Source organism: Platalea leucorodia, assembly GCF_965183815.1.
Source record: "Platalea leucorodia genome assembly, chromosome: 5".
Lineage (NCBI taxonomy): Eukaryota > Metazoa > Chordata > Aves > Pelecaniformes > Threskiornithidae > Platalea > Platalea leucorodia.
This window is the reverse complement of record NC_138827.1, coordinates 84,934,106-84,957,746: the sequence shown is the minus strand read 5'-3', so window position 1 is coordinate 84,957,746 and position 23,641 is coordinate 84,934,106. Positions and strand designations below refer to the sequence as shown.

Genomic DNA, 23,641 nt, shown 5'->3' with positions numbered 1-23,641 from the left:
GAGCTTGTCCATCCATCGCAGAGCAGCAGGAGCACAACTCATAGGTGAGCTGCAGGAGAGGAGCCACGGGAGAAGCTGGCTGCAGGCGAGGAGACATCACCTCCTGCCCAGCCTGCTTTGTGTGTGCATCAGTCCAAGGCCTCCATCACTTGGAGGCACATCCCTGTAGATGGAGCCAGAACCTCACAAGGCAGAAGGACAGCCCAGTCCTACCCATTGCCCTTCTCCAAGGGACAGACCAGATCTCCTACAGGTCACTCTGCTCTGAAGAGGGACTAGCTCAGCCCCTCTCCTCACTGCCCTCAAACACTTCCAGGGTTTCTACTCCACTCCCTCTTCAGGTAAACCATTCCAGAGTGTCACATTGTCCCTCTTTATTCAATATTTAACCAAAATCCCTTTCTGTTGCCTTTTCCTGCTCACCACAGCCATGGAGAGTGGGTAACTCTTGCACCACAGGCTGCATGTTGATGACCCTCTCCAAGCAGTAATGTCCCCCTGGGACGATAATGAAGCCCCTAGAGCCATTTCTGGGATGGCTTTTCTCACCGCCAGCCCAATGATGGACTTCCCCAGGCCCTGCTGGGTTGGATGGAGGCACTCACACATTGTGTCCCCTGCAACTGCCTTGGTCCCCTCCCAGGGAAGACTGAGGGTCTGGCCCAGGAAACAGAGAGAGCTCCAAGTGGGCTGCTGGGGTGAGGGAAGCTGGCTGACCCCTCTCTCTTACCTCTAAAGCTCCTGGTTTGGTGCTGCTCGGCCCGAGTCTGTGCATCGATAAGAGCCCCAGGCACTTGGGCAAGGGTCCCTTGCCCCTCCGCTAATGATTTGAGGTATCACCATCCCACACAGTGGCTGAGCAGCTGAGGGATCCAGTAACTCAGCAGCAGCATTCTGGACGCCATGGTAGGGTTTGCAGCCTGCAGGGAGGCACTGCCATTCCCATGTGCGCAGTCCCCTGAGCAAGCTCATGTGTGTGCCCACGTTCATCTGTGTGTGGTGAGCTGCAGAGGGGTGCATGCTTGCATGGCAGGCAGCACTCTGCCCAGCACACCCACCTCCCCAGAGAGGAGCATCGCTCAAACCTTCTAGCATTTTTGAGTGACTTCAACACCCAGAGACTGTTTTTCACTTCAAGTCCCAGTCCATCCTGCCCACAACACTGCAGAGCCTGAACTGGTCTGGGAAATGGGATGTGGGTGCTTGGCAGGCAGCGATGTGGCATCAGTCAGGCCCAGCTCCATGTGGACGAGTCCCTCCCTTGTGTGGCAATGGGGCAAAGGCAGGTTTGGACCAGCAGGGAAGACATGGCTGGGGTGGTTTGACATTGGTGGTTGCAGCAGGACAGGGGACAGGGCCACTGTTTGCTGAATAGGGTGCAGACATGAGCACAGTTCACTCCAGCCCCAGGGTGGCTTTTGCCCACATCAGGTCTGCTCCACCCTTCTCACCCTGGGGAGGCTGGCTGGCTCCTGGCCTTGTCCCAGACACGATGCTCAGGAAAAGCCAGGTTGTGTCACACTTTCTGTCGCTTCTCAGGGGGTCCCAGCACTGCTGAGAAGCCTAGGAAGGAGTAAAAGTGAAGGAAGATGAAACCGCCCCATCCCCACCACCATGACCCCAGTTTCACTTCAGACCTGAGGGTTGTTTCTAGCTTAGCCAACAGAAAATGATGGTGGAGGAGGGACAGGCCACCTCCAGGGTTTCTCCCCAGGAGCACCCCTCCTTGCTGGGGCTCCCCCCTAGAGTCAGGGCATGGCTTTGCAGCTAGCTTTTATCTGCCAACAGCACCACACAACCCAATAAGCCTGTGGGTCCCAGGGCCTGGGCTCTAAAATCTGTTAAATAAAGGTTGCTCAAAGTCTGACCACATTTGCAAGGGAGTCAGCTAGGAATATTTGCCCTCCATGAAGGCTTGGTGCCCCGACCCCAGCCCAGGGTTTCCTGACTGTCCAACAGCATGCCCACCCTTTTCTCCTGGAGCAAGAGGCAGAGAGGAGCAAGAAACTTTGTCACCTTTCACAGCCCTGCAAGAAATACTCCCTGAGTGGCCCAGAGTCTCCAGAGCAGGGGCTGAAATTAGAAAAAAAATGCTGTTTTGGGAACCTGAAGGGGGGACTCGATAGGCAGAGGGAGATGCAATGGGGGCAAGGTTTCCTGGCATGGAGCTGGTGGGACCTGCCTTTCCTGATGGTCACACCAGAGCCACCGGTCTGGCCTGGAGACAGCACCAAGCTGCAAAGAGGGAGACCCTGAAAAGCCTGCGCTGTGAGAGCCAGCGAGGGGAAGTGGGTGGCAGATAAGAACATGTCGAGGAAAAACACAAACCAGAAGCTCCTGAGGAATTTTGGAAAGGAAATGGGGAATTAACTGCAGAAAAGGGGGGGGGGGGGGAGGGGTGGGAAATGCAGTTTATGGCTCGCAACAAATAGTCTGGCCGTGCCACCTCGCCAGGCACTCGCCGCCTCTCCTTCCTGCCCGGGACACCCAGCAGCGGCCGTCCCAGCCAGGCAGGAGCACCGGGAATGGGCAGGCGGCCAGTGCCAGCTCCTGGGAGGGTCTATTCCAGCAGGAATCAGGGAAGAAACAAAACCAAGAGAAGCTGGCAAGAAAATACCATCCCAGCTGTGTCAGATAGGGAGAGGAAAGCTGCAGGTCGTGTCTTGCCAGTGGGTAGACAGGGGACAGCGGAGGCCAAGGCTGGCCTGAGGTCCTGTGGCACAGCCTGGCTCGGAGGGCACATCGCTTGGATGCCCACCCACAGCCCCACAGCTATTTCTGGGGAGACAGAAACCATCCCATCTCCTCCCCTTTCTTTTTTTACCCCTCTCGCCTTCGCCTCCCAGCATCAGCCCCACAGCACGGGGTCCCTGCACAAGCAGCCCCCTCAATCCGCCCCTCGCCCTGCAGCTATTTTGGAGAAAGGCAGGAGGTATTTTTAGCGCTGCCGGCTCCCGGGAGAAGCTCTGAGCCTCTGAGCCGCAGCAGCGCTGGCGCCAGAGAAACTGCCGCTGCTCTGGCTGATATTTCTTGTATAATTAAACTCAATCCATCCCGGGGGCTGGGTCTTGGCCACCAACTCAGCGAGGAGGGGAAGGAGCGGAGCCAGAGAGCTGGGGGCTGAGGGCTCTGACGGATGCTGGGAATTGCCCTGTGAGAGCTGGAAAAGCCAGGCCTGAGACTTTTGGGGGAGTTTTGCCAGGCACTGGGGAGCAGGATGGCTCTGAAAGGGGCAGGGAGCGGGATTTAACAGGAGCAGACCTCAGCAAAGGCAAAAGACCCCATACCAGCATCATCCCGTCCCGCTCCCCTGTGGGAGATGGACTCAAAGGGGATGCCTGGGACTGGACAGACAGCACCTAAAGGCAACCTGGGAGAAAGCAGCAGGATTTGAAGTGCACCCAGTGCCTGCAGGGCAAGCCAGAGAGATCCCACCTGGTAAACAAAAGCGCAAGCTGGAGCCGGAGCCATGTAGGAAGTTTTGGGGCTGTCTGGTTAGTGAGCATCTGGTGAACACAAGCTGTGGCTGGAGGCTGACAAGCAGCAGCAAAACCCCTCCTTCTTCCCACACCCACCGCCCGGCGTCTGTCCGGGGGCCCCAATCTGCCATCGAGGAACCGGGGGAACGACAGCCGGAGAAAACACAGCACCCACTGGGTTTTAGGGTTGGTTTTTTCCCTGTGCAAAAAGAACAGAGCATTTATTCCTGCGCTCCCTTAAATTTCAAGATACATTTCCAGCGATCCAGACACCAAGCTGGCATTCCAAGCAACAGTATATTTTATATAACTGCTTTTTTTTGTTTTTACCACTTTATAAAGCCATACAATGAACTGCGAAGAATCCGACATCTGTACAACGGGAAGACAACAGCGGAGTCACATTCACACACGGACACGGTGCGACCGAAGTCATCCTTACACGTGCGACAACATTATGGGCACAAAGATACAAAATATAACGTATTTTTTTTCCATCTATATAAATACACAGAAATGGGCGAGTCTAAAAGTTTGAAACTTTTCATTAACACTGATTAGCAAATAAATCTGTAACGTTCCCAAAGTAACAAAAACACAACAACAACAACAACAACAAAAACCACCATGCATAACACGGCGGCACAGGATCCGCCAACAGAAACGTCGGGTTGCTTCCTTTTTTTCTTTTTTTTTTTTTCCTTTTTAAGGAAAAGAAAAAAAAATTAGTAACCCCAAACCAACCTCAAAATTTGCAAAACAAACGAACGAAATGAAACAAGCCCCTGCGGGCTCCTTTGCCGTCTGATCCTCCTGCCTGCTCCAACGTGAGGGTTGCCTTTTGTTGATGCTGCTGTCTGGGGTTTTTGGGGCAACTGGTTTCTTTACCCGCCCGACCTGCTGGGTGGGGATTTACTTTGCGCTTCGGTTCAGGCAGTTGAACTCACTGAAAAATCGATGCCGGGAGGCTGGGTTGGGTTTTTCTCCCTGCCTGGTTTGTTTTCCATGTGTGGTTTGACCAGGGGGCAGCCAGCAAATGTTGCATCCAGATCAACCCCAAACTTTGCTCAATTTACCTGCTCAAACCCATGAGTCCCCATCTCCACTGGCGACAGGGGGGGCTGGCAAAGACCATGAGATGGCTGCATCCCATCAGCAGATGATGACACGGATCATCCCCCAAAACACCTCCCAGGGCGGCAGAGCCGAAGGCAGCCCCGTTGAACGGGACCCCCACATTTTGCCCATTGCAGGCATTACTGTTTGGGACAGGCAGCAAACGACCCCCCTGGGAAGCATTTCCCAACAGACAGCAACATCGACAGCAAAGGGAGGACGGGTGGGAAGGGGCTTCTCCAAAGAACAAACCGACACAGAAAGGGTACGTACAATAAATTTACACACGCAAAAAAAAAAAAAAAATATATATATATATATATGTGGGGAAAAGTGCGTTTTTAAGGATATCTTTGGCAAGAATATATGCAGTTCTTTGTGCAGGAAGGAGGGATGTGTTTGTGTGTGTGTTTGTGTGAGAGAGAGAGAGATACCATCCGGCTGCTGACAACGGCAGTGTGATTACAAGAAAACATATGCTGGGCTTAACTCACGCAAGCTCGAATCTCAAATACCATGACTGCATTTAAAAACCAAAGAAAAAAAACCCAAAGAGTCTTTTCTGTCCCTTTCATAAAGAAAAATATCAACATTAGGTCCCCTCCAGCCCCAGGAGCTGGGTAATCCTCAAAGCTGGCTGACGGTCTCTCCCGGGGACAGAAAGGGTAGTTACACCTAAAAATGTAACTTAAAAAAAGGAGATAAAAGGAAAAAAAAAAAGTGCCTTTAAAAGGGAGCTGACAAACACCCAGCTACATCCTTGGAAGGTGATTAGCTCTGTGTTAAAAAAATAATATAATCATCGAACAATTTTGTTAGTGTTTGAGATTTGGATACGGTCTAAATCTTCAGCTAGTGGGTTAGTGGGGAAGCTGTGAGCGGCCCAGGGCCTGAAGCAGGCGTGATGCTATCGGCAGGTATCTGCTGGGATCGGCTTCTACGTGACATCTCCGGGGTGCTTAGATCTGCTTCGTTTGTATGGGGAGAAAAAGAGGAATGGGAGTTTCAAGCACCGGTTTCCGAGGCAGCAGATTAAAATAAAATTACATTATTATCATCTCTTTTCTTAGCAGTGAGAAAACGAAGTCTGAAAAATAGAGGCTTTCAAAAATATATCTTTATATATCTATAAACACAGTGTTTTCTCTAATCGGTGAACGGCAGGGTGAGGAGATTACGGGTGAGATCGTCTCTCATGTCGCTTGAATTTCGCAGAAGGAGGGAATCGCTTTTTGGAAACATCAAAAATGAAAAGGTCTCCGCATCCGTGCGGCCAGGGAGCCGGGGAGGGGGAAAGCCCCCCCAGAGCCCCCCGTCCCGCCGCCGTCTCACAACCAACTCCTCACTATGCATCCTTTCACGCTCGCTTCAGTACATCAGTACAGCCTACGGCCGTGCCAGCCCCCTCCGGGCGCCCACGCCGCTCGCTCCCCCACGCACGCACACGCACGCACACACACATGCACACCGGTCACACGCACGCCGCCCCGACACGGGGGGACCCCCGTGCCTCTTCCCCCATCTGTATTTTCCCTTGCTCTGGATTTTCTTTTAACGTGCAGGTGTTTCCCCGGGGCAGGGGAAGCCGGGGGGGCAGATATAATGGGGGAGATATGATGCGCGGAAAGCAATATGGCAAAAATAAATATTTTCGGAGTGTAAATTTAACCTTTTTTTCCTCCTTAAAATTTCATTAGCTTACAGTATTTCATCAGTATAGCTCGTATATATATTATAGCTATCAAGGCAAAGGCGGTCCAAGGGAGGCAAGCTTTCCGGGGGGGCTGCAGTGCTGTGTTTCTAATTTTTGCCCCCAATAAACTATCTGGGCCACTTTGCACTGAAAACTGCTCCCAAAAGGCTCTCAGTGGGATACTTGCAGCAGAGAGCTCAGCAGTGACCATTCCCCCCACCCCAAACCTGCACGTGTGACCGAAGCACCCTCTGCCTGCCCCCAGCACCGCGGGGCTGGGACCTCCGCCTGCTGCTCCCCAACCACGACGCCCCCCGGCCGCGGTGGCACAGGAGCCCTTTGCCCCTCTCACCCCCTGAAGCAAAGGGAAAAGTCAACAGCACCGAAACCGCTGCAAAACTACGGTGCACTGGGGGGTGCGAGCCTCCAGCCAGGCGGTTTTGGGGGCACGCACGTGCTGAGCAGGGTGGCTCTCAGAGGACCTGTTACCTCCCCACCGAGCCAAAGTTGCCCAGCGACTGCAGGTCCTTTCCTTTTTTCTTTTCTTTTTTTTTTTTTTTTAATTTTCTTCCTTCTTTTTCTTTTTTTAACGTGGCCTCCAAAATAAAAGGAGAAAAAAGCGCCTGAGTTACTTGTAGTCATTCGCCTTTCGTGCAACTTGAACGTCCATGCAATTTAAAAACCGCTTGCGCATCTCTGAAGAGTGAGATAGGGGTAGCCACGGGTCCGCTGCTTTGCACAGGGAACCCACCTGTGCCAGCATCCACTATTATTATAATTATTATTATTATTACAATGTTTTTCTTTCCTTTCTGTTTTTTTTTTTTGTGTTAAGAGAACGTATGAGAGGCCGCAGGAGAAAATTGCCAAAGAGGACTAGTGATGGGAGGGAAAAGGGGAAGACAGGAGAGGATGCAACTTTCTGCATCCTCCCAGGAGGTTCCCAGGCAGCATCTGCCTTCCCCAGGCGCGGGGCAGCAGGAGCCCCCCACACCCCTCCGTGGGCTGGGGGGGCAAAAGCACCCCCGGGGAGGTGGGGAAATGCCGTGAACCCCCTCTCCGGGTGGACTCACAGCGGCTCACCTGTGACTGGCGCTGGGCTCTGGGTCAGCAACAGAGGTCAGCCCACGGCCGAGCTCCCCGGGGACCGGAGGGCTCGAGACCAAGCCCCCTCGCACCCCCAGCAAGTCGCCAGGTGGCCAGCAGGTTTTGGGAGAAGTGCGGGGGCTGGTGAGGACCCTCCGCTGCAGCTGGGCAAGGGAAGGTTGCCGAGGGCATCTCCTCCGGTGTCCTGCAGGCCCAGCCCATGTTGTTATCTCCTACGGGTTGTTTCAAACATGCAGCAGATGTTCATCGATGGAGCTGCTGGGATGGAGCTTCTTCCATGGGTTTTGCCGGTTGTCTCCTTTTTTCCAGATGGAAAACACCAGTCATGGTCCCACGTTCGGTCCTGAGTGGATGTCACCACTTGGGACCGTGATGCCAAAAGCTGGGAACACGCCTCTTGCTGCCACCTTCGCTTTGGTCACCTTCCCTGTGCTGGGACATGCATCCTGTCTGGCGTGACTTTGTGGCTCTCTTATATAGGTGCGTGGTTTTGGTTCCTCTATGTGTGTGTTTGGCTTGTGTTGAGTTTTTAGGGGTTTCATTGGGGGTTTTTTTGTTGTATGCTGTTTTCCTCCAAAATTCCAACCCTTTTCCCCCCCGATTCACTTCCCTCTCCCACAATGCACTTCCTCTCACTCCTTCTCGGATCAGCTCCAAGTCCTTCTCCAAAATTCAAGAATCACCCGCAAGTGCCGGCTCATCTTTTCTGGCCGGAGCCAAGCATGACTCTGGAGACAAAGTTGACGATGGCTGCAGCCGGCTGATCCGGGTCCAGCTCGGCAAAGAGGTGGCAGATGTTGTCTGTGGTGCTCCCTTGCTTCCTGGCCACGAAGCCGAAGAGCCTGGGTGAAGAGAAGGCAAGAGGGTCAGCGAGGTTTGCCAGGGTTGCTCACCCAAGGAACACCACCACCCTCTTCCAGCACGGTCTTGTCCACCTTGCTCTCTTTAACATCCACCTTGCACAACACAGAGGGAGACATCCCAAACCAGCCTGCGTGAAGACCCACCTACTCTTTCCTTCGTTGCAGTTTCTTTGAAGGCCAGCACTGCATTTCCGTTATCTCTTGGCCAAACCCCCCTTGCTCTGACCATTCCTGCCACCCTCCCCTAGACTGTCCCCAAGAAGGGACCTTCCAGATGATCACACCATTGCCTTGGTTTGGGTGATGACCCTTGGAACCACAGAGGTGTGATGGGCTGGCCATTGGGGTAGATCTTGTATGAGAGGAAGGCCATGTGGGGACACAGGGAGCTGGGTGAGACCATGCAGTTATTTCTGTCTGTCTCTCCCCTGATGTATAAAATGTCCCTTTTTTTTTTTTTTTAATTTTAATTAGAACGTGCAAACTCAAGTTATAAATACGGGGGAACAGAATGTGAGACAGGCCCAGGCCATGGCATTTCTAATTGGAGAGGGGAAATATCCCAGCAGCTGGACATTCTAATAAAAACCCCTTTGCTAACACAATGGCTAAAATTAGTGGGAATTGGCTCCTGGAAATGGGCTCAGCCAGCAGCTCTATGCTCCCATGGGTTACGACAGGGAGGACAGGAGGAAAGGAAAGAGCCGGCCAGTGGCTCACACACCATCAGCATAACCCCCGGCTCTGCTCCATGACCTGGCTCCCGCTGACACCACTGGGAGAGTTTCCAGTAAGACCAGTTCAGCAAGGGCCATGCCAGGAATTTGGGGATGAAAGATGCTTCCCGAATCCCCAGGACCATGGTCTCATGCTTGGGTGAAATGTTCCTGCAGTGAGGAGCTGAGCCCATCTCAGGCTGCCCTGCACGGGGCATCTCCCAACCAGTGCTCAAACACAAGCAGAAGCCACGCCAACAGCGGCTGGGAGGAATCAAGCACAGAAAGTACTTACTTGGCTGGGCCACTGCCATCAGTTTTAGTCCACCTGCAAAGAGAAGAGGAGGTGTGAGGGATAGTGCCTCCTGCACCCCACAGAGAGACAGGGCCATGATGGGGGCCACATCAACACTGGAGGGCCAGCCTGGCTTTGCACAGGCTTGGCTCTATGGAAGAAAAACCTGATGTGCCTCTCCCCCAGCATGAAGATACTTGGAGACACCAAGAAGTCACCAGGAGAAGGTGGGGTTGCCCCACAGTATCCAAGGCGACCCTCCATCCCTGCCCTCTGCAGCAGCAAGAGGGATGGGCCAAGCAAAGACCCTGCTCCAAGCAGCCCAGGAGCCTGGGGGAGGGAAAGGGGCAGGGGACGTGTTCACCCTGGGTTAGGGCACTCACTTTCGTTCCTGGGGGTCCAGGTCGCAGAAGGTGACGGTGTTGAGGGGGTAGTGTCGTCGGAAGAACAATCTGAAACACAAGGCCAGGAGCGTCAGGGACAGGGAGCCCCCACCTCTGCCCCACCACAGCCCAGCCCCACCAGCATGGAGGACACTCCCAAAGGTCTCCCCTAGGATGCTCCAGGAGTCAAGGACAAAGCCCAGCCCTGCCCATCACCAGGCTCATGCCACCCCAGGGATGTCCTTCACCAACACGTTCCCTGGATCACAGCCCCATTGGCTTTGGGGACCCAGAGATGTGGCCATGGGGGCTCTTACTTCCTCTGGTTGTCGGTTAAGGTGATGCCTTGTGCGGAGACTTTGAAGTGGACGATGGTCGCGGTGGGCGTGGGGTCGGCCACCAGTGTCTCGGCAACAGCCTTTGCAATGGCCTGGGGACCCGTCAGAGACTCCATCTCCACCGAATTGATGAAGAGGACATTGCAGGCTGGAAAGGGAGACAGCAGGCATGGGGTCAGCCACTGCTCCAGGCCACATTCACCCCATGGCAGCCCCTCTCTACTCACCTGCACCCTGTTTGAGGAGGTCCGTGGCTGAGTTGGTGGCCGACACGGCATCTTTCTTTTCCTCCATGGGATCTAGAAAAGACAGGGTGTTATTGCTGCTCCCTGCTTGGAAACCTACCCTGTCCCAGGCAGGCTGTGGGGGTAGATGCACTCCCTTCTGGCCCTGGCTCTTACCTCGGTCAGGAATGACCAGCTTGCAGGGCAGGGCCAAGGGCATGATGGAGTGCTGGTACACCAGAGCCGAGAGGCAGCCTGGGGAGAGAGGGGAGATGGTCAGCACAGGGCTGGGGACACGTCTTTCCCCAGTGTTAGGTCATTGTTGCTCCAGGTGGATGGGAACATGCTTTTTGGTGGGTTTCTTCATGGTGGTCCTAATACCAGACATGGCATTTCCTCTTGCTGAAACCACCGTGCCCATGGAGGGCTCGGGGAGGGGGCAGAGACGCCGGGGCCACCTTAGGAACAACAAATGGGGCAGAGGTCCTTGTGCAGTGCCTCGGAGCACATTAGCCATGGGATAACTGGAGAGCCCCCACCCTCCCTCCTGCCCAGCAGCATCATTTGTCCTACACGTGTGTGCAGGAAGGTACATACCTGTGCACATACGCACATTTGTGTGCAATCATGAGTGTGCGTGACCCCAGAGGCTCCAAATGCCCACAGGATTCAGTTATGCAGGGACAAGAGGCAGTAACAGAGGTGGAGGCTCTCCCAGATAGTCTGCTTTGATAGTCCAGCAAAGGCAAGGCTCTCCCAACCCAACCCCGCATGTGGGAAGCGCGCTGGGGGCACTCACCAAAATTGGGCTCATTGGGGCATCCTTTTAGTTTCACACCCCGTGGGCTGGTCTCGATGAGGAAGTGCCTCACCAGCTCGTTGGTGATGTCTCCTGGGAAGAGATGGGATGTTCTCACATCAGAGCCACCCCACTCCTCCTCCCACCCTGCAGTCCCATGTGGAAACCAGTGCTCCAGCTTGAGGGAGGGGTCCCTGCCACTCCGCACACCTTCCTCAAATCCGGCCCTTTGCACAGGGTCGGCCCCAAGCCAGGCTCCCCCATGGTGTTGGTGGGCCAGGGAGGCTGTGCCCGTTTCACCGTGCCAAAGCCCAAGATGCAGATGCCCCTGAGCCCTCCGCAGCTCAGGGCAGAGGGTGTCTGGTGCTTCCCTGTGCCCTGGGAGGGGAGAGCTGGGTGGGAGGGATCCTGCCACATCAGCACATACCCAAGGGCACGACTGGCTCAGCGGATCTGGCTGCCCGCTCACCCCAACCGAAGGATGGAAAGCATCTCGGCGTGGGATGGAGAAGGACACACAATACCTTTCTTGTTCTGCTGCATGACCGTGGGAGGTGGAGAAGCTACTTTCATGGCAAGGCCGTAAGCTCCCCGGAAGGAGTGGCTGTCTCGGATGATGAAAGCCCCTGGCTCCCTGTCCTTCAGCAGTGTGATGGCTGCAGGAGAGAATGGCAGACCTCAGAGCTGGCACAGTGAGAGCCGGCAAGCCCTCCAAAACCAGCAGATGTGGGTTGGGATGGGGCACCCCAGCTCTGTGGCCTCACAGCCAGGCACCATGACGTTACCACCCCCCCTGCACATCTGGACAGGGGTCTTGAGTGGGTCTGCAGCCAGGCGGGATCTCATCTCCCCCCCGCCTCCGCTGCCCTTGCATGGGCATCTCAGAGCATCCATTCCAACTCAGCCCAGCTCTGAGAAATGGAGCACTGAAGAGCAGGGAGGGACCAGGGCCCAAATCCAGGAGTCGGACTCGATGATCCTTCTGGGTCCCTTCCAACTCAGGACATTCTATGATTCTGTGAAATGCTGGGACCTTGGTTCTGAAGGCACCTTGCCCCCTCCTTGTTCTCCTCTCTTATTTTAGCAATGTCTCCAAGACCCCTCTGAGCTCTCTGAACTCAAGCTCTGGGTGCTTTGCACCCCAAACTGCACAGATCCACTGCATGCTGTGGGGATCAGTGTTCCTCCACCAAGGGGAAGGTTTGGGGAGCCCACATCATGCAAGCTGAGCTGGGCTTCAACCCCCCTCTGCCATGGTCTGAGCATCCGCCATCCACTTTCACTCCCAATCCAGCCCCTAAGGGAAATCTTCGCTAATCCCTGTGATCCTAGATACGCCCCAATTCCCAACCATAGCTCACTTGACTGTATCCTTTGCCCTGTGCCATCTACCCACCCTGCTCCCTGGAGATCTCCGGTTTGTACCAGTACTTGGAAGTGTCCTGCACAAACTTGACGTTGGCACGAGTCTCGGGGCTGATGTCTGCAAGGAAGGAATGAGGAGAAGACAAGAAACAAGTTAAAAGATGCTGTATCTAAAATTCCACGTGAGTTTTTAGCAAATCTGGCTAAAACATTAACACCTCCACCTCTTCTCAGCCCCAACACATTGCATTAACCTCAACCCAATCCTCCACACCCAGGCAGGCTGATCATCCCGGAGCTTATGGGGCATCTAAAGGTAAACCCAGACACAAGGGCCCTCAAAGGGCTGTGCGTAGGACAAGCCTCCCTGCCACACAGGCAGAGATGAAATGGGAATTCATCATTTAAAATGGAGCTGGCCAGGTGAAATGAAAGCTGTCAGAATAAAGAGATATGTCCAGGGGGTGGCAGGGAGATCCCCTGACTTCAGAGGACCTTCACTGTTCTCTAATGTTCAAGATTTGGCTCATCCACCACAAAAATAAATTCCTTCCCTTATCTCTGCTCTGTGCAGAGGAACTGGACAGGTCGACCTACCCTTGGAAACACAGCCCCCAGCCCCAGCCCTGCCCTGCCTCCCTTGGTGCCCATCAGTGGTATGGCCCCAATGGGAGCTGGCCCTCTGGACATGAAGCCACCGCTTTGCTCAGGCAACATTCCCAACCACCTGCTTTCCAAAAACAACTGAGCAAACAACCCGGCGGGCTGGATAGCATCTCTGCTGGAGACGTGTTATCAGCCCTGTGCAATCTGGTCACCTTCAGAGAGGCGGGGGGCTCGGTCCCCTCCCCAGCCCGCTTACTAATTGTTGTTTTCTAATTGCTTGCACTTCCCGGCTGGGAAATGTCCCCAGCCACAGCGAGTCACGGGGCCGGGGCAGGCGCCAGCGTGCCCACAAAGGGCTGCCCGCGCGGCAGCGAAACCTGCCCGGCAGCCGGAGCCACCGCTGCCCCACGGCTTTATTTCCCTCGTCCTATCGGCCCGATCTTGGCGTCACCGAGGTGTCCCGTAACGGGAGCCAGCGAAGGCGTTCCAGGCGCGGCGGCACCCGAGACAGGGCACACCATTTGAAACGAGAAGGCAGCACCGCAGCGGGGTCTCGGCAGGGTAAAACCCACTGGGAACAGGGCCGGGAGGTCAGCGCATCCCCACGGCAGAGAAAAGCTGCCTCTGGGCGCTTTGATCTCCCCGTACACAATTCTGGGTGCTGTTTACACCAGCGATGCCGGGTCAGTGCTTTTCCTGTTTGGATTTACCAGAGAGCGCAGGAAATGGCCCGAGCCCCGGCGGTGCCGCCAGTCTGCGGATGGGCAGGAGGGGTAAATCAGGACGCGGCTGCAATCCCTTCCCCGACGGCCGGCAAGGAGTAGGAGGGGAAAGCCCTGGGCAGGGCAGGGGGACATGGGGACCTCCGACAGCACCCCTTACCTGGCATGGAGAACTTGGAGAAGTCTGGCAGGGTGTGGGAGAAGGCAACGGTGCTCCCACCGCTGGGGCTGGACATGCCGCTGGAGAGGGGCGAGGACGCCTTGCCGTTGATGGTGGCATAGTTGGGCAGGCTGTTGGAGCGGTCCCCGGCCGACATCCGCCGCTTCTCAGGCAGTGCGGGCTGCGGTGTGGGGCTGCCCTGGTGGTAGGCAGCCGAGTCCGGGGAGGAGGAATGCGGCGTGCTTGTGCCAGGATAGTATGCCGGCGAGACAGGGAAGGACGGCGTGGAGGGAGGCTGGTAGCCAGAGGAGCTGCTCTGCCGAGACAGCGTTGGGCGCCTCTCCTCCGGGCTGGGGTACCCATACAGGGGGCTGCCAGGGGGGACAGCCGCTGCAGCTTGATGCCTGGCCAGGCTGGGGCTCCCCGGCGGGGCCACCAAGTTGCTGTGGGCCACCGTGGAGTGCCTGCCCAGCCCGGGGCTGCCGGGAGCGCCGCTTACACTGGGGTTGACGGCTCTTCGCCCGAAGCCAGGGCTCGGCGGCGTGTTGGTAGCCACTGTCCGGTGCAGGGTGCGGGGGCTCCCTGGCAGGACGTGGACCCCCACCACATTGACCTGCGGCTGTGGCCGAGCTTGGGGGTCCGGCTGAAGGCCAGCTCGGCCATCAGGGTAATCAGGGCTGGCATATGCCGAGCCTGGAACCCCGCCTTGGACCATTGCAAAGGAGGATGGAGACGAGTTTTGGTAGCTGCTGTGAGCAGAGGGCATCTGTGAGCTGACAGGCGACCGGTAAACAGGCTCAGCCGAGGCGTGGGGAGGTGTAACCGTGCCATGGGGGCTGCCCTCTGACGGGTAGCTTCGGAGGGACACCCTGAAGAGAGATGAGAAGAAGGAGGATTCAGCTCCATCCCTTGTTCCTGCTGCTGGCTGGCACCCTCCTGTGAGTGGTGCACAGGGAAACTGAGGCATGGCGCCAGCGAGCTGCTCGGTTGCTCAGCGGCAACAGTGGGATGGGTCCTGCCAGCTGCATGAAAGCAACTGGAGGTAGCTTTAGTTCCCCCATGCATCCCAGTTCCCTCTCAAAATATGACTTTCTGGGAGACAGAAAGTTTTCCGAGCTCCTCTCCCAGCAAAACGCACGGTTCATTCCTCCCTGCCAGCCTCGCCAGGTGAGCTGGTGCAGGACACCCCATGGGCAGGGTGGAGAGGGGACAGGGACGATGGCTCCATTGCATCACAGGGCACCGATGCTCAGCCCAACCCAGGGCTAGAGGTTAGCACAGATCCCATTCCCCCTCCTGCCCTGAGGGCCAGGTTCCCAGAGACATGCTGCCGAGGACCAGTGACCACCAGCAACCACCAGTGCCCCAGCTTTGTGTCCTCAGGCCAGTGAGTCGCATGGTAAGCCAGGACCCCTAAACCCTGCGTGGAGAGACAGGGGTCCTTGCAAAGGCAATTTCAAAGTGGGAGCAAGCCTGTGCACCAGGCAGGGTTCAGCCCTGGCCCCACCAGCCCCCTGCACCCACTGCCTTACCCGTCTACGCTGTGAATGGGGCTGCTGGTGGAGATGGGGCTGGGGGCAGTGAAGGAGTTGGCGAAGGTGCCGTTCCTGGCGGGCACCTCCGGGCCCCCGGGCTGGGCGGCGGGCAGGGTCCCTCCCCTGCCTATCGTGGCTGTGCGGGCCACTGACTCGACGTAGCTCCTGGGCTCTGCAGCAAAAGAGAAGGCGAAATGGATGAGCCCACAGCTCCAATGGGAAGGGGGCCAAGCCCTTTCCAGTATCCCCATTTCAGCCAGTGAAGGTGCTTGAGCTGAGCTCCTCCAGCTACACTTTTCCCCCATCCCTCTTCCCCCAGGGGTTGCGCAAAAACACATCTGGCTCATGTGGGCCTTTAGGTTGCTCCAGCAGATGCTGAAGACCCCGGCCAGGGCACAGGGAAGGGGTTTGTGCCCACACCTTTCCCCGAGGGGACCAGAGCACATGGGACCGCAGTCCCTTCCCATGCCATGGCCCCTCCACCCTGCTCTGAGTCAGCGTCCCTCCCCACCCAGGACGCCACACAGCACATGTCGTGCTCCCTGCTCATCCCCAGCCCCTAAAAATAGAGCCGGTGACTCTGCCCAGCCTGCACTGACTCACGAGGGACTGACGACGATGCCCGGCGGTCCCTGCCCCACGCCGCCCACCTCTGCCAGCCATCTCCAGCAGCAGACCAGAGAGCAGCTCCAGCTATTTCCACTGCAGTATCCAACACTCTCACTCCCAGCCCGGCTTGAAACCGGAGCCCACAAGCACAACCAAGAAAAGCAATTTTCCTTTGGAGCCGCCGAGCTGTCCCGTGCCAGGAGCAGCGAGCTGGGCTGGCCGTCACCAGCCAAGGCAGCCGCCAGACCCAGCCCTCCCTCCTCCCTTTTCTCCTGCCTCCTGCTCCATCCAGGCTGGTCCCCATCCCTATGATAGCCCCCACAGCCCCGACCCCCCCCAAAAGCTGTGCCGGATGAAGGGGCTGCAGTTTCAGCCCCGTCCCCCCGTGCCCCTGCAGCCGTGTCACACCTCGGCTGGCACGTGCCACCCACTGCCTCCGTGCTGGGGCACAACACCCCAAGCGAGACCCACTGGCGTCAAATGCTATGGGCCGGGCAACCTTGCAGGTCCCCGGCTCCAGGCTGGCCGTGCCCCAGGCAGCTCTGCAGTAGTAATTAGCATGACAAACATTATTATTATTATTAGTCATAACAGCCGGGCTCCGGCTAAACCTGCAGGCAAGCTGGCCCGCTCGCAGTCAGCAACACCAATGCACAGCTCCATGTTCGGTGCCAGACCAGGGGGTTGCAAGGAAAAAGCCTGTCACGGGTTCCCCTTCTTTCCCCCCAGTGTCTCCATGACCTGTCTGCCTGAAGACAGGAGAGGAGTCGTCCATCCTCAGGCTCGTCTCCCTGCCCAGCCCTGCTCAACCACCCCAGGAAAGATCTGAGCCAAAAGCAGATTGAGGACCTCAACACGGGCTGGGTACCAGCATCTGAGGCAGGACACGTGGCTACGAGTGACAGGGATGAGGCACTGCCCAGGGGGACGCCCAGGGCAGCTGCAAGAAACTCATCGCCGCTTAGGTAATTAAATTAATTTCACAGCTACTCACTTTTCTGCCCCCAGCTCCCCACCCCAGAGTAAAATTAGCCAGACAGTACATATGAGTCAGCCCGCAAGAGGTTAAGGCTGCAAAAATGCCAGCCCCTCCTGCAAAGGTGGGGGCTGAAGCCAGACAGGAGCCAGGGGCTCGGGGAGGGGGGACAGCTCACGGGGGAGCGCGTCTGCAAGCATACATGTGCCACAGCGAGGTGTGTGACCGTCGAGTCGTTTGGTTCAATATGGGAAAAAAAGAAAGAAAAAACTGGGAAGTTTCAGGCAGGGTTTTTTTAGGTTGAAAAAATCAGATCTTGCCTCCTAGTGTTTTCTTGGAAAAGGCTCTGGAGACGGGAAGATGGTGGGAGAATAGAGAGGCCTTGAGTCACCAGGGGCAGGGCAGTTGTTCGGGAATCCCAAATCCAAGCAGGGCTGTGCTCCAGCCAGAAATCCCCAGCACTCCGACTGTGTCGGGCTGCTTTAAAGCCTCCTCAGAGGTGGCAGCCAGGCCCTGAGCTCCCGCGCTGCCAGAGCATCCCCCGGTCCCAGGAGCAGCTGAGCAGAGCCCAGTGGAGCAGGGACCCTCGTGGACCGTGTGGCTGGGTGCAGAGGCCAAAACATCCGTCCCTGCTCAGGACTGCAGATTCAACCCCCCCCAAAACCATCATGTTATCCAAGAGGAAGAAGGAATCAAAAGCAGGGCAAGAAGCTGGTGGCGGCCGCTCAGCCCAACCAGCACGGGGTCACCAGACATCCTTTAATGTACCCAAGAAGCCATCTCTGAAAAATCAGCTCTGGAAACAGAACATTTTCTTCAAGCAAACACTTTCTCCAATACTACACAACATTCAGGTTTGGGTTATGTACATTTTGAGGAACTCCAGGGGAGAAATGCTGACTGCTCCCAGGGCTGCAGGAAGCATCGCAAACTCACCAAGAAGACACATCCTCTCCCCAAAACCCATCTTGAACTCATAGTTCCCCATCCGGGCCCCAAGGGCCCAAAGTTTCATTAAAGAAGAAAGCAAAACCACCCAACTGGTAGATAGCAGGCGGCACTCCAGGGAACTGCAGCTGCTCCCAAAGCCTCCAACTCCCTGGAAGATGTGCCACCCCAGAGCCCACAGTGCCCCCACCACCAGCAGAGCCACCCCCGAGCTGGCATCCCAGCTCAGACCCGTCCTCAGCATCCCAGGAGAGGTGCAGCCCAGGGATGGGAGAGGTGGAATTTGGGCAGTTTCCCGGCCAGCGGAGGATGCGCTCCAGCTGCCAGCGCTGTGCTGCTGTCCGGCCGGCTGAGCCGGCAGCACGCTGGTGGCCTCTGCGCCTGGTGACCTTTTGTGCTGCACTTTGGTTTATTTTCACTCCGAACGGCAGCGGCAAAGCCAGAAGGGGAGGGCAGGAACCCAAAACAGGGGCTGCTGCTCCCAGCCCCCAACCAGGCTCATCTGAAGCTGGCTGTGACGTGCCAGCATCCCTGGCGTGCCACCGGCAGGGATGCCACGCACCGAAAAAGAGCTCTCAGCCCCCATGGACGATCGCCACCCAACATGACAGACCTCCAGCTCCAATTTGGACATTGGGGGAGCCAACCACAACACAAGAAGGCATGATGTTCCCTTCCTCAAAAGGGAGCGGCACCAGCAAGACTCAGGCTCCTACATCTCTGGGGGCCAGTGCAAGGGAAGGCTGCTGGCGCAGACAGCCAGAGCCTGCTCTGAGCAACAACCCCAATAGTGGGGATGAGCAGGGAAGAGAGAGACAGAGAAAGAAAAGCCTTTCTTACCTTCTTCAGAGCCACCGCCCGCCTCCCCTTCTAACTCTGAGAGACGGAGGGGCAGGGGAGGGATGGGAGCGGGGACAGGAGGAAGAAGGGAGGTGCGACACAGAAAGAAAGAGAAATCCGAGTTAAGCAGCTTTGCCTTACTCAGGCAGGGGCACACAGAGCGTGAAGGAGAGCCCCACACCTCCCCAACACTGCGCCCCAAACTGGGCCCCTGGCCTTGGACACCTCAAGGTCCACCTGGGCATCCCAGAGATGATGTCCAAACCCAAGTGGCTGGTTTCAGGTAGGGAAGAGGGAACAGTGGGAAGCCACCATGAAGGGCTGCTACGGGAAACCCAGCAAGCACCAAAAAAGCATCAGCTCACCCTTGGGAGCAGAGCGAGAAGGGTCTTGCTGGGTGGGCTCAGCCAAGCCGTGTCTCCCAGGGTTTTGAGTGGGTTACACTCAGCCCTGAGATGGCCCAGGAAGGGGCCCCGGGTGCTGGGGACCAGCAAGCTCTGGCTTGGCAGGCTGCTCTGGGACACGTCCCCAGGACAGCGGGGCCTTTGCACCCAGGGACCACTCTCTAGGATGGAGAGGGATCTGGATACTGTTCCAGCTGACAGGCTCGGCTCCCAGAGAGCAAACCCTCTCCGGCTGTGCTGGGGAGACGAAGGGATGGAGGGGGTGAGGGAGGGAGCAGTATGGGGCTGGGGAGGAGGCAGGACCCCAGGGTTTCCCAGCCTCCACCACCAGAGACCTTGCTGGGCTGAGCCCCCCAGGGCAGCACCAACATCCCCCACCCTCACATAGTCACAGGGTCCCCACAGGATGTGACAAGGACCCCAGGGCCACCTGGGCCCAAAAGGGAGGCAGAAGTGCCTTCTCCAGCCAGAGGACCCTTCCAGGGGTATCCTCACAGATGCCCCCCCCCAAAAACCACCTGCAGCCCCTGTGCCCGCACTCACCTCCCACTGGATGCAGCAGGATCTCGGCCGGGTTGTGGGGTTTCAGCCCCAGTGCTGAGAGCGGGGTCTTGGCCAGGCCGGGGGGAGAACGCACTGTTGGCACGGGGGACACAGGAGAGTTAGTGGAGGGGTGGGAGGTGAAGCTTCAGAAAGGCTGGAGGGGTTCAGAGCCCCCATGACCCATCCCACCTACCAGCTGCCATCGGGGGCTGCCAGGAAGAGCTCTTGTGTGAAGCAGCACCCCGGGGAAGGGCATCGAGCCCCCTCTCCATTTGGGGATACACACAGGGCAGGAGGTGCCCGGGAACAAGCAGTCTGCCCCATTACAGGGCTGGCAGGACAGAGAAAGGTGGCAATTCCCACCAGGGCAGGCCCAGACCCCATCTCCCAGCAGCATCCCCATGAGGGAATGGTCCCACCATAGGCATGAAGCCTCTTTCATGGCCCCTGTGCGAGCAGCCGCCCCCCAACCCAGTGCTCCCAAACCTTAACCCCCGCTCTGCCGATCCCCACGTCTGGCTGAGCTGGGACTGGGCTGTCCCGGAGCAGCTCATCACCCCCACGAAAGGGGCAGCAAGACTGCCAAAAACCCTCTCACCCTCCAGACCAGCTCGGTGGGTGGGTGAGGATGTTCACACAGAGCATGTTCCCTGAGGGGTAGCAATGCAAACATGAGGTTTGTACCCCTGTGCCCATACGTACATACCAGGAGAAGCTGCATATGTATGTATGGCTATGATACGGATGCACCAGCAGGGTTTCATGGGGCAGGGCGTACCATGTACCAAGCCAACTGTACCTCCTCTCCCCTCCTGTCCCCCATGATGCTGACCCATCTCCCTGATGCTGCATCACCCTGGGAGAGACCTCCAGGTCTCATCTCCAGCAAAAGGGACTGGAGGGCACATCCTTCCATCAGCATTTGAACATCCCCGACTGGCAGCATGGGCACGGGGCCCACGGCGAGGCCGGGAGGCGGCGGGTGGTGGGTGCTCCGGAGGAAAGCCAGACCCTCACCCCGAGGCCAGGTCCCCCAGGAAGCCTGGGGTTGGAGCAGCCGAGTCCCTGGGAAACCGAGATAGCAGCGCCTGCAAGGCGCAGTGTCAGCTCGCACCTCTGTTGGCTGAGGAGTGGCAGGGTCCTCCCGGGAATTCCGCTGGGACCGCCATCTCCCCACGGAGGGGAAGCTCTCCTGTAATCCCCGTGGGGGGCACTTTGGCAAAGCTTGCAAACTGCATCATCAAACCTCCCAGGCCTCCCCAGCTGGCACTGGCTAGAAGCACTGCCTCCAGGCCACGTCCCCAGTCCCCAGCCACGCTGTTCCCGTCACCTCTGCAAGTGACTCATCCCCCAAGACCAGCCACTGTTCCACTGCCAAGGAGCTGCTGCCCCGGGGAGAGGTCTCTGGGTCCCCCAGAACAACGGGGCCATTTCTGAGCTGCCAAATGCCCTGGGGACGCTCCCACACTCCAGTCACTGCATCCCACCAGACAGGGCTCAAACGTCAGCAGGTTGTAGGGGAGGAATGGCAACAGCACAGGAGGAAACAGCCTTGAGCCCCATGGGCTGAGCTACGGGGGGCAGGTGGCCCCATTGTGACCAGGACGTGGCATCGGGGGGGCTGCACCCAGCCTGAGCATCCCCAGCCCTAGAGCATCCCTCAGCATCCAGCCTACAAAACTGGGTTTAGGGGGGTAGGGGAGCAGCTGCCATCTTTTTGATGGGTTTCCCAGTTGACTGGCTGCTCCATTGCACTGGTCCAAGCCCGAGTCGTGCTATGCCGACATGAGGCTGCTCATCGGGGTTTGTCGCTCAAGCTGGTCACACAAACCCGGTCCACACAAACACACCGCAACTGCACAGTTAGGGTTAGTCAAAAAGGAGGCATGCTGTGCCAGAGAAGCAGAAACAAGATGCATGCAAAGGGCTAGCATCTCCCAGCCTTTTCCCCCTCCTGCCCTGGAAACAGCGAGCGAGAAGTGGCACAGCATGCAAGGGTCTGCCCTGAGCCCCCTCCCCATCTTCAGTCCCTCCTGCCTCCCCTTGGCTCGCCTGCTACCACAGCCTCGCTGCCCTTCTTGCCATGCTGGTAGGAAAGATGGGGAGGTGCAGCACTGGGATGGGGCGAAAGGATGCTGTCTTTTGGACCCTGCCTTTCTCCTTATGCTGCCTTGGGATCCCATCCAAGAAATGCCCCAGTGAGTGGAGAGTGGGAAAGAGCCAACAGGAGGGTGCTGAGCATGGGATGCTGATGGCAGTGGGATGCTGATGGCAGCATGGAGTAGTGGGATGTGGAGGACAGAGGAGGATGGAGAGGAGGAGTGATTAACATGGCGGTGGGTGTCTGGAGCCCGGAGCTGTCTGACCCTTGGCGAATTTCTGGCTTGCCGAGAGCCACCCACCAAGCCCCTCCGCCTCCCGGAGCCGCAGCACTTACAGGAGTTGGAGTAAGGGGTTTGTGGCGAGACAGGGAAGGCTGGGGTGGGGGGAGAAATCTCACCGCCGCCAGAGGGTGGGCTGGTGGGGGAGGCACCCTCCATCTCTTCAAAGGCTTCCTTGTAGCTGTGGAGGTGAGGCTGGGGAGAGCAGGAGAAAGGGTCAGTCCCATTCCTACCATGGGCACGACCCTCCAGGACACCACCACCACCAAAAGCATCATTAACTCCCAACCCTGCAGGATGCCACAGATGCTGAAAGTCCCATACTCTCCTCCAAGCCTTCTCCCTCCCCGGAGGTGGATGCACCCCACCAGCCGCCTCCCCACCCCAGCACCCCCCTACCCTGGCACACCTCTTTGGGCCTCCCTCCAGGGTTGGCCGCAATGGTGCTGACCACCTCGGGCGAGAGGACGGTGGGGCTGCGGGGCGAGCTGGGCTCCGCTGAGCTCTTCTCATAGTGGCTGTCACTGGGGGTCCGCTTGCGGGCAGGGATGGCGCTTTCCTCTGGGGGCTTCTCCCGGGACTGCACCCCTGCAGGGCAAGCACAAGGTGGGAGATGGGTGAGGAGGCACCAGCTAAGATGGGGACCAGCAGGAGATGCTCCGGGGCTGAGCCGAGAGGTCTCCCTGGGGCTGTGTGCTGCAGAGCAGGCTCTGCCCAGCAGAGATGGCATCTTCAGCACTCACCTGCATCTAACCCCCAGAGCAGCACAGTCAGTTTTGAGCTGGAGCAGATATGCCCTATAGCAGTGGCCCTGGGCCAAGCAAAAAAGTAAGGCAGGGTTGTGGCTAGTGGCTGGATCGCTGCATTAGCCCTCCCAAGCACCTCGAGTTTGGGGCTCAAGGACAGCATCCCCCGGCAGTGCGTGCGAGGGGCACGAGCATCTTGCGAGCAGCCCAGTGAGGCAGCCCAGCCCTGCCAGCCGGGAGAAGGGGACACTGCCTGCCCCTGCCCTGCAGAGCTCGCAAGGACCAGGACCTCCTGACAGTGTCACGGTGGGAAAGGGCCGAATCCCCCATCACCGGGATGGCCACGTTCGGCTGCATCCCTGCTCCCACATCTGCATGCAGCTTCAACCACAGCAGTGGAAAAAGCCCATTTTTATGAGTCCCCAAGGCAGAGGGACCACCGGGTCGGGAGGAAAGTCCCCAACAGAGGGATGGTACAGGGAACCCCAACAAACCACTGCTGATCTCCTACCCCCAGCACAAAGCCCTCCTAAAAGGGGAGATGGGCAGCTCCTCTCCATCTCCCCCGAAATCTCCTCCTCAGACCCCAGCGCCATGAGCCACCAGTGCCCATAGCCTGGGGCAACACCAAGGGGCTCTGAGACCCTGGGGGAAAGATGGGAGCGAGCAAGTCACCACAGGAGAATGGGTTTCTCTGGGCTGTTGGGGTCTGGTAGATCCCACTGGTGATCTCTGTGGGCTGGGATAAAGCCCAGGAATGGGGAAAAAGCCAGCACAGGGCAGGGGGGCTGGG

At 57.5% G+C, this 23,641-nt stretch overlaps 1 protein-coding gene across 7 annotated transcripts in view; it reads right to left on the bottom strand.

Moving 5' to 3' along the window:
- Nucleotides 1-3,762: 3,762 nt before the first annotated feature.
- TNS1 (tensin 1) overlaps nucleotides 3,763-23,641 on the bottom strand; it is a 54,841-nt gene continuing 34,962 nt past the window's right edge. For 4 of the 7 annotated variants that reach the window (XM_082311633.1, XM_082311638.1, XM_082311635.1 and 1 more), the window contains 14 exons: nucleotides 22,512-22,690; nucleotides 22,159-22,297; nucleotides 19,722-19,814; nucleotides 15,399-15,573; nucleotides 13,867-14,735; nucleotides 12,410-12,496; nucleotides 11,538-11,669; nucleotides 11,014-11,106; nucleotides 10,392-10,469; nucleotides 10,218-10,289; nucleotides 9,970-10,138; nucleotides 9,653-9,721; nucleotides 9,270-9,302; nucleotides 3,763-8,237 (listed from right to left, as the gene is read on the bottom strand). In XM_082311633.1, coding sequence (XP_082167759.1) covers nucleotides 8,093-8,237; nucleotides 9,270-9,302; nucleotides 9,653-9,721; nucleotides 9,970-10,138; nucleotides 10,218-10,289; nucleotides 10,392-10,469; nucleotides 11,014-11,106; nucleotides 11,538-11,669; nucleotides 12,410-12,496; nucleotides 13,867-14,735; nucleotides 15,399-15,573; nucleotides 19,722-19,814; nucleotides 22,159-22,297; nucleotides 22,512-22,690 — 2,333 coding nt within the window. In that variant the 3' untranslated portion in view covers nucleotides 3,763-8,092. The remainder of the gene's footprint in view (nucleotides 8,238-9,269; nucleotides 9,303-9,652; nucleotides 9,722-9,969; nucleotides 10,139-10,217; nucleotides 10,290-10,391; nucleotides 10,470-11,013; nucleotides 11,107-11,537; nucleotides 11,670-12,409; nucleotides 12,497-13,866; nucleotides 14,736-15,398; nucleotides 15,574-19,721; nucleotides 19,815-22,158; nucleotides 22,298-22,511; nucleotides 22,691-23,641) is intronic. The other 3 variants (XM_082311636.1, XM_082311639.1, XM_082311637.1) reach the window with 2 other exon arrangements.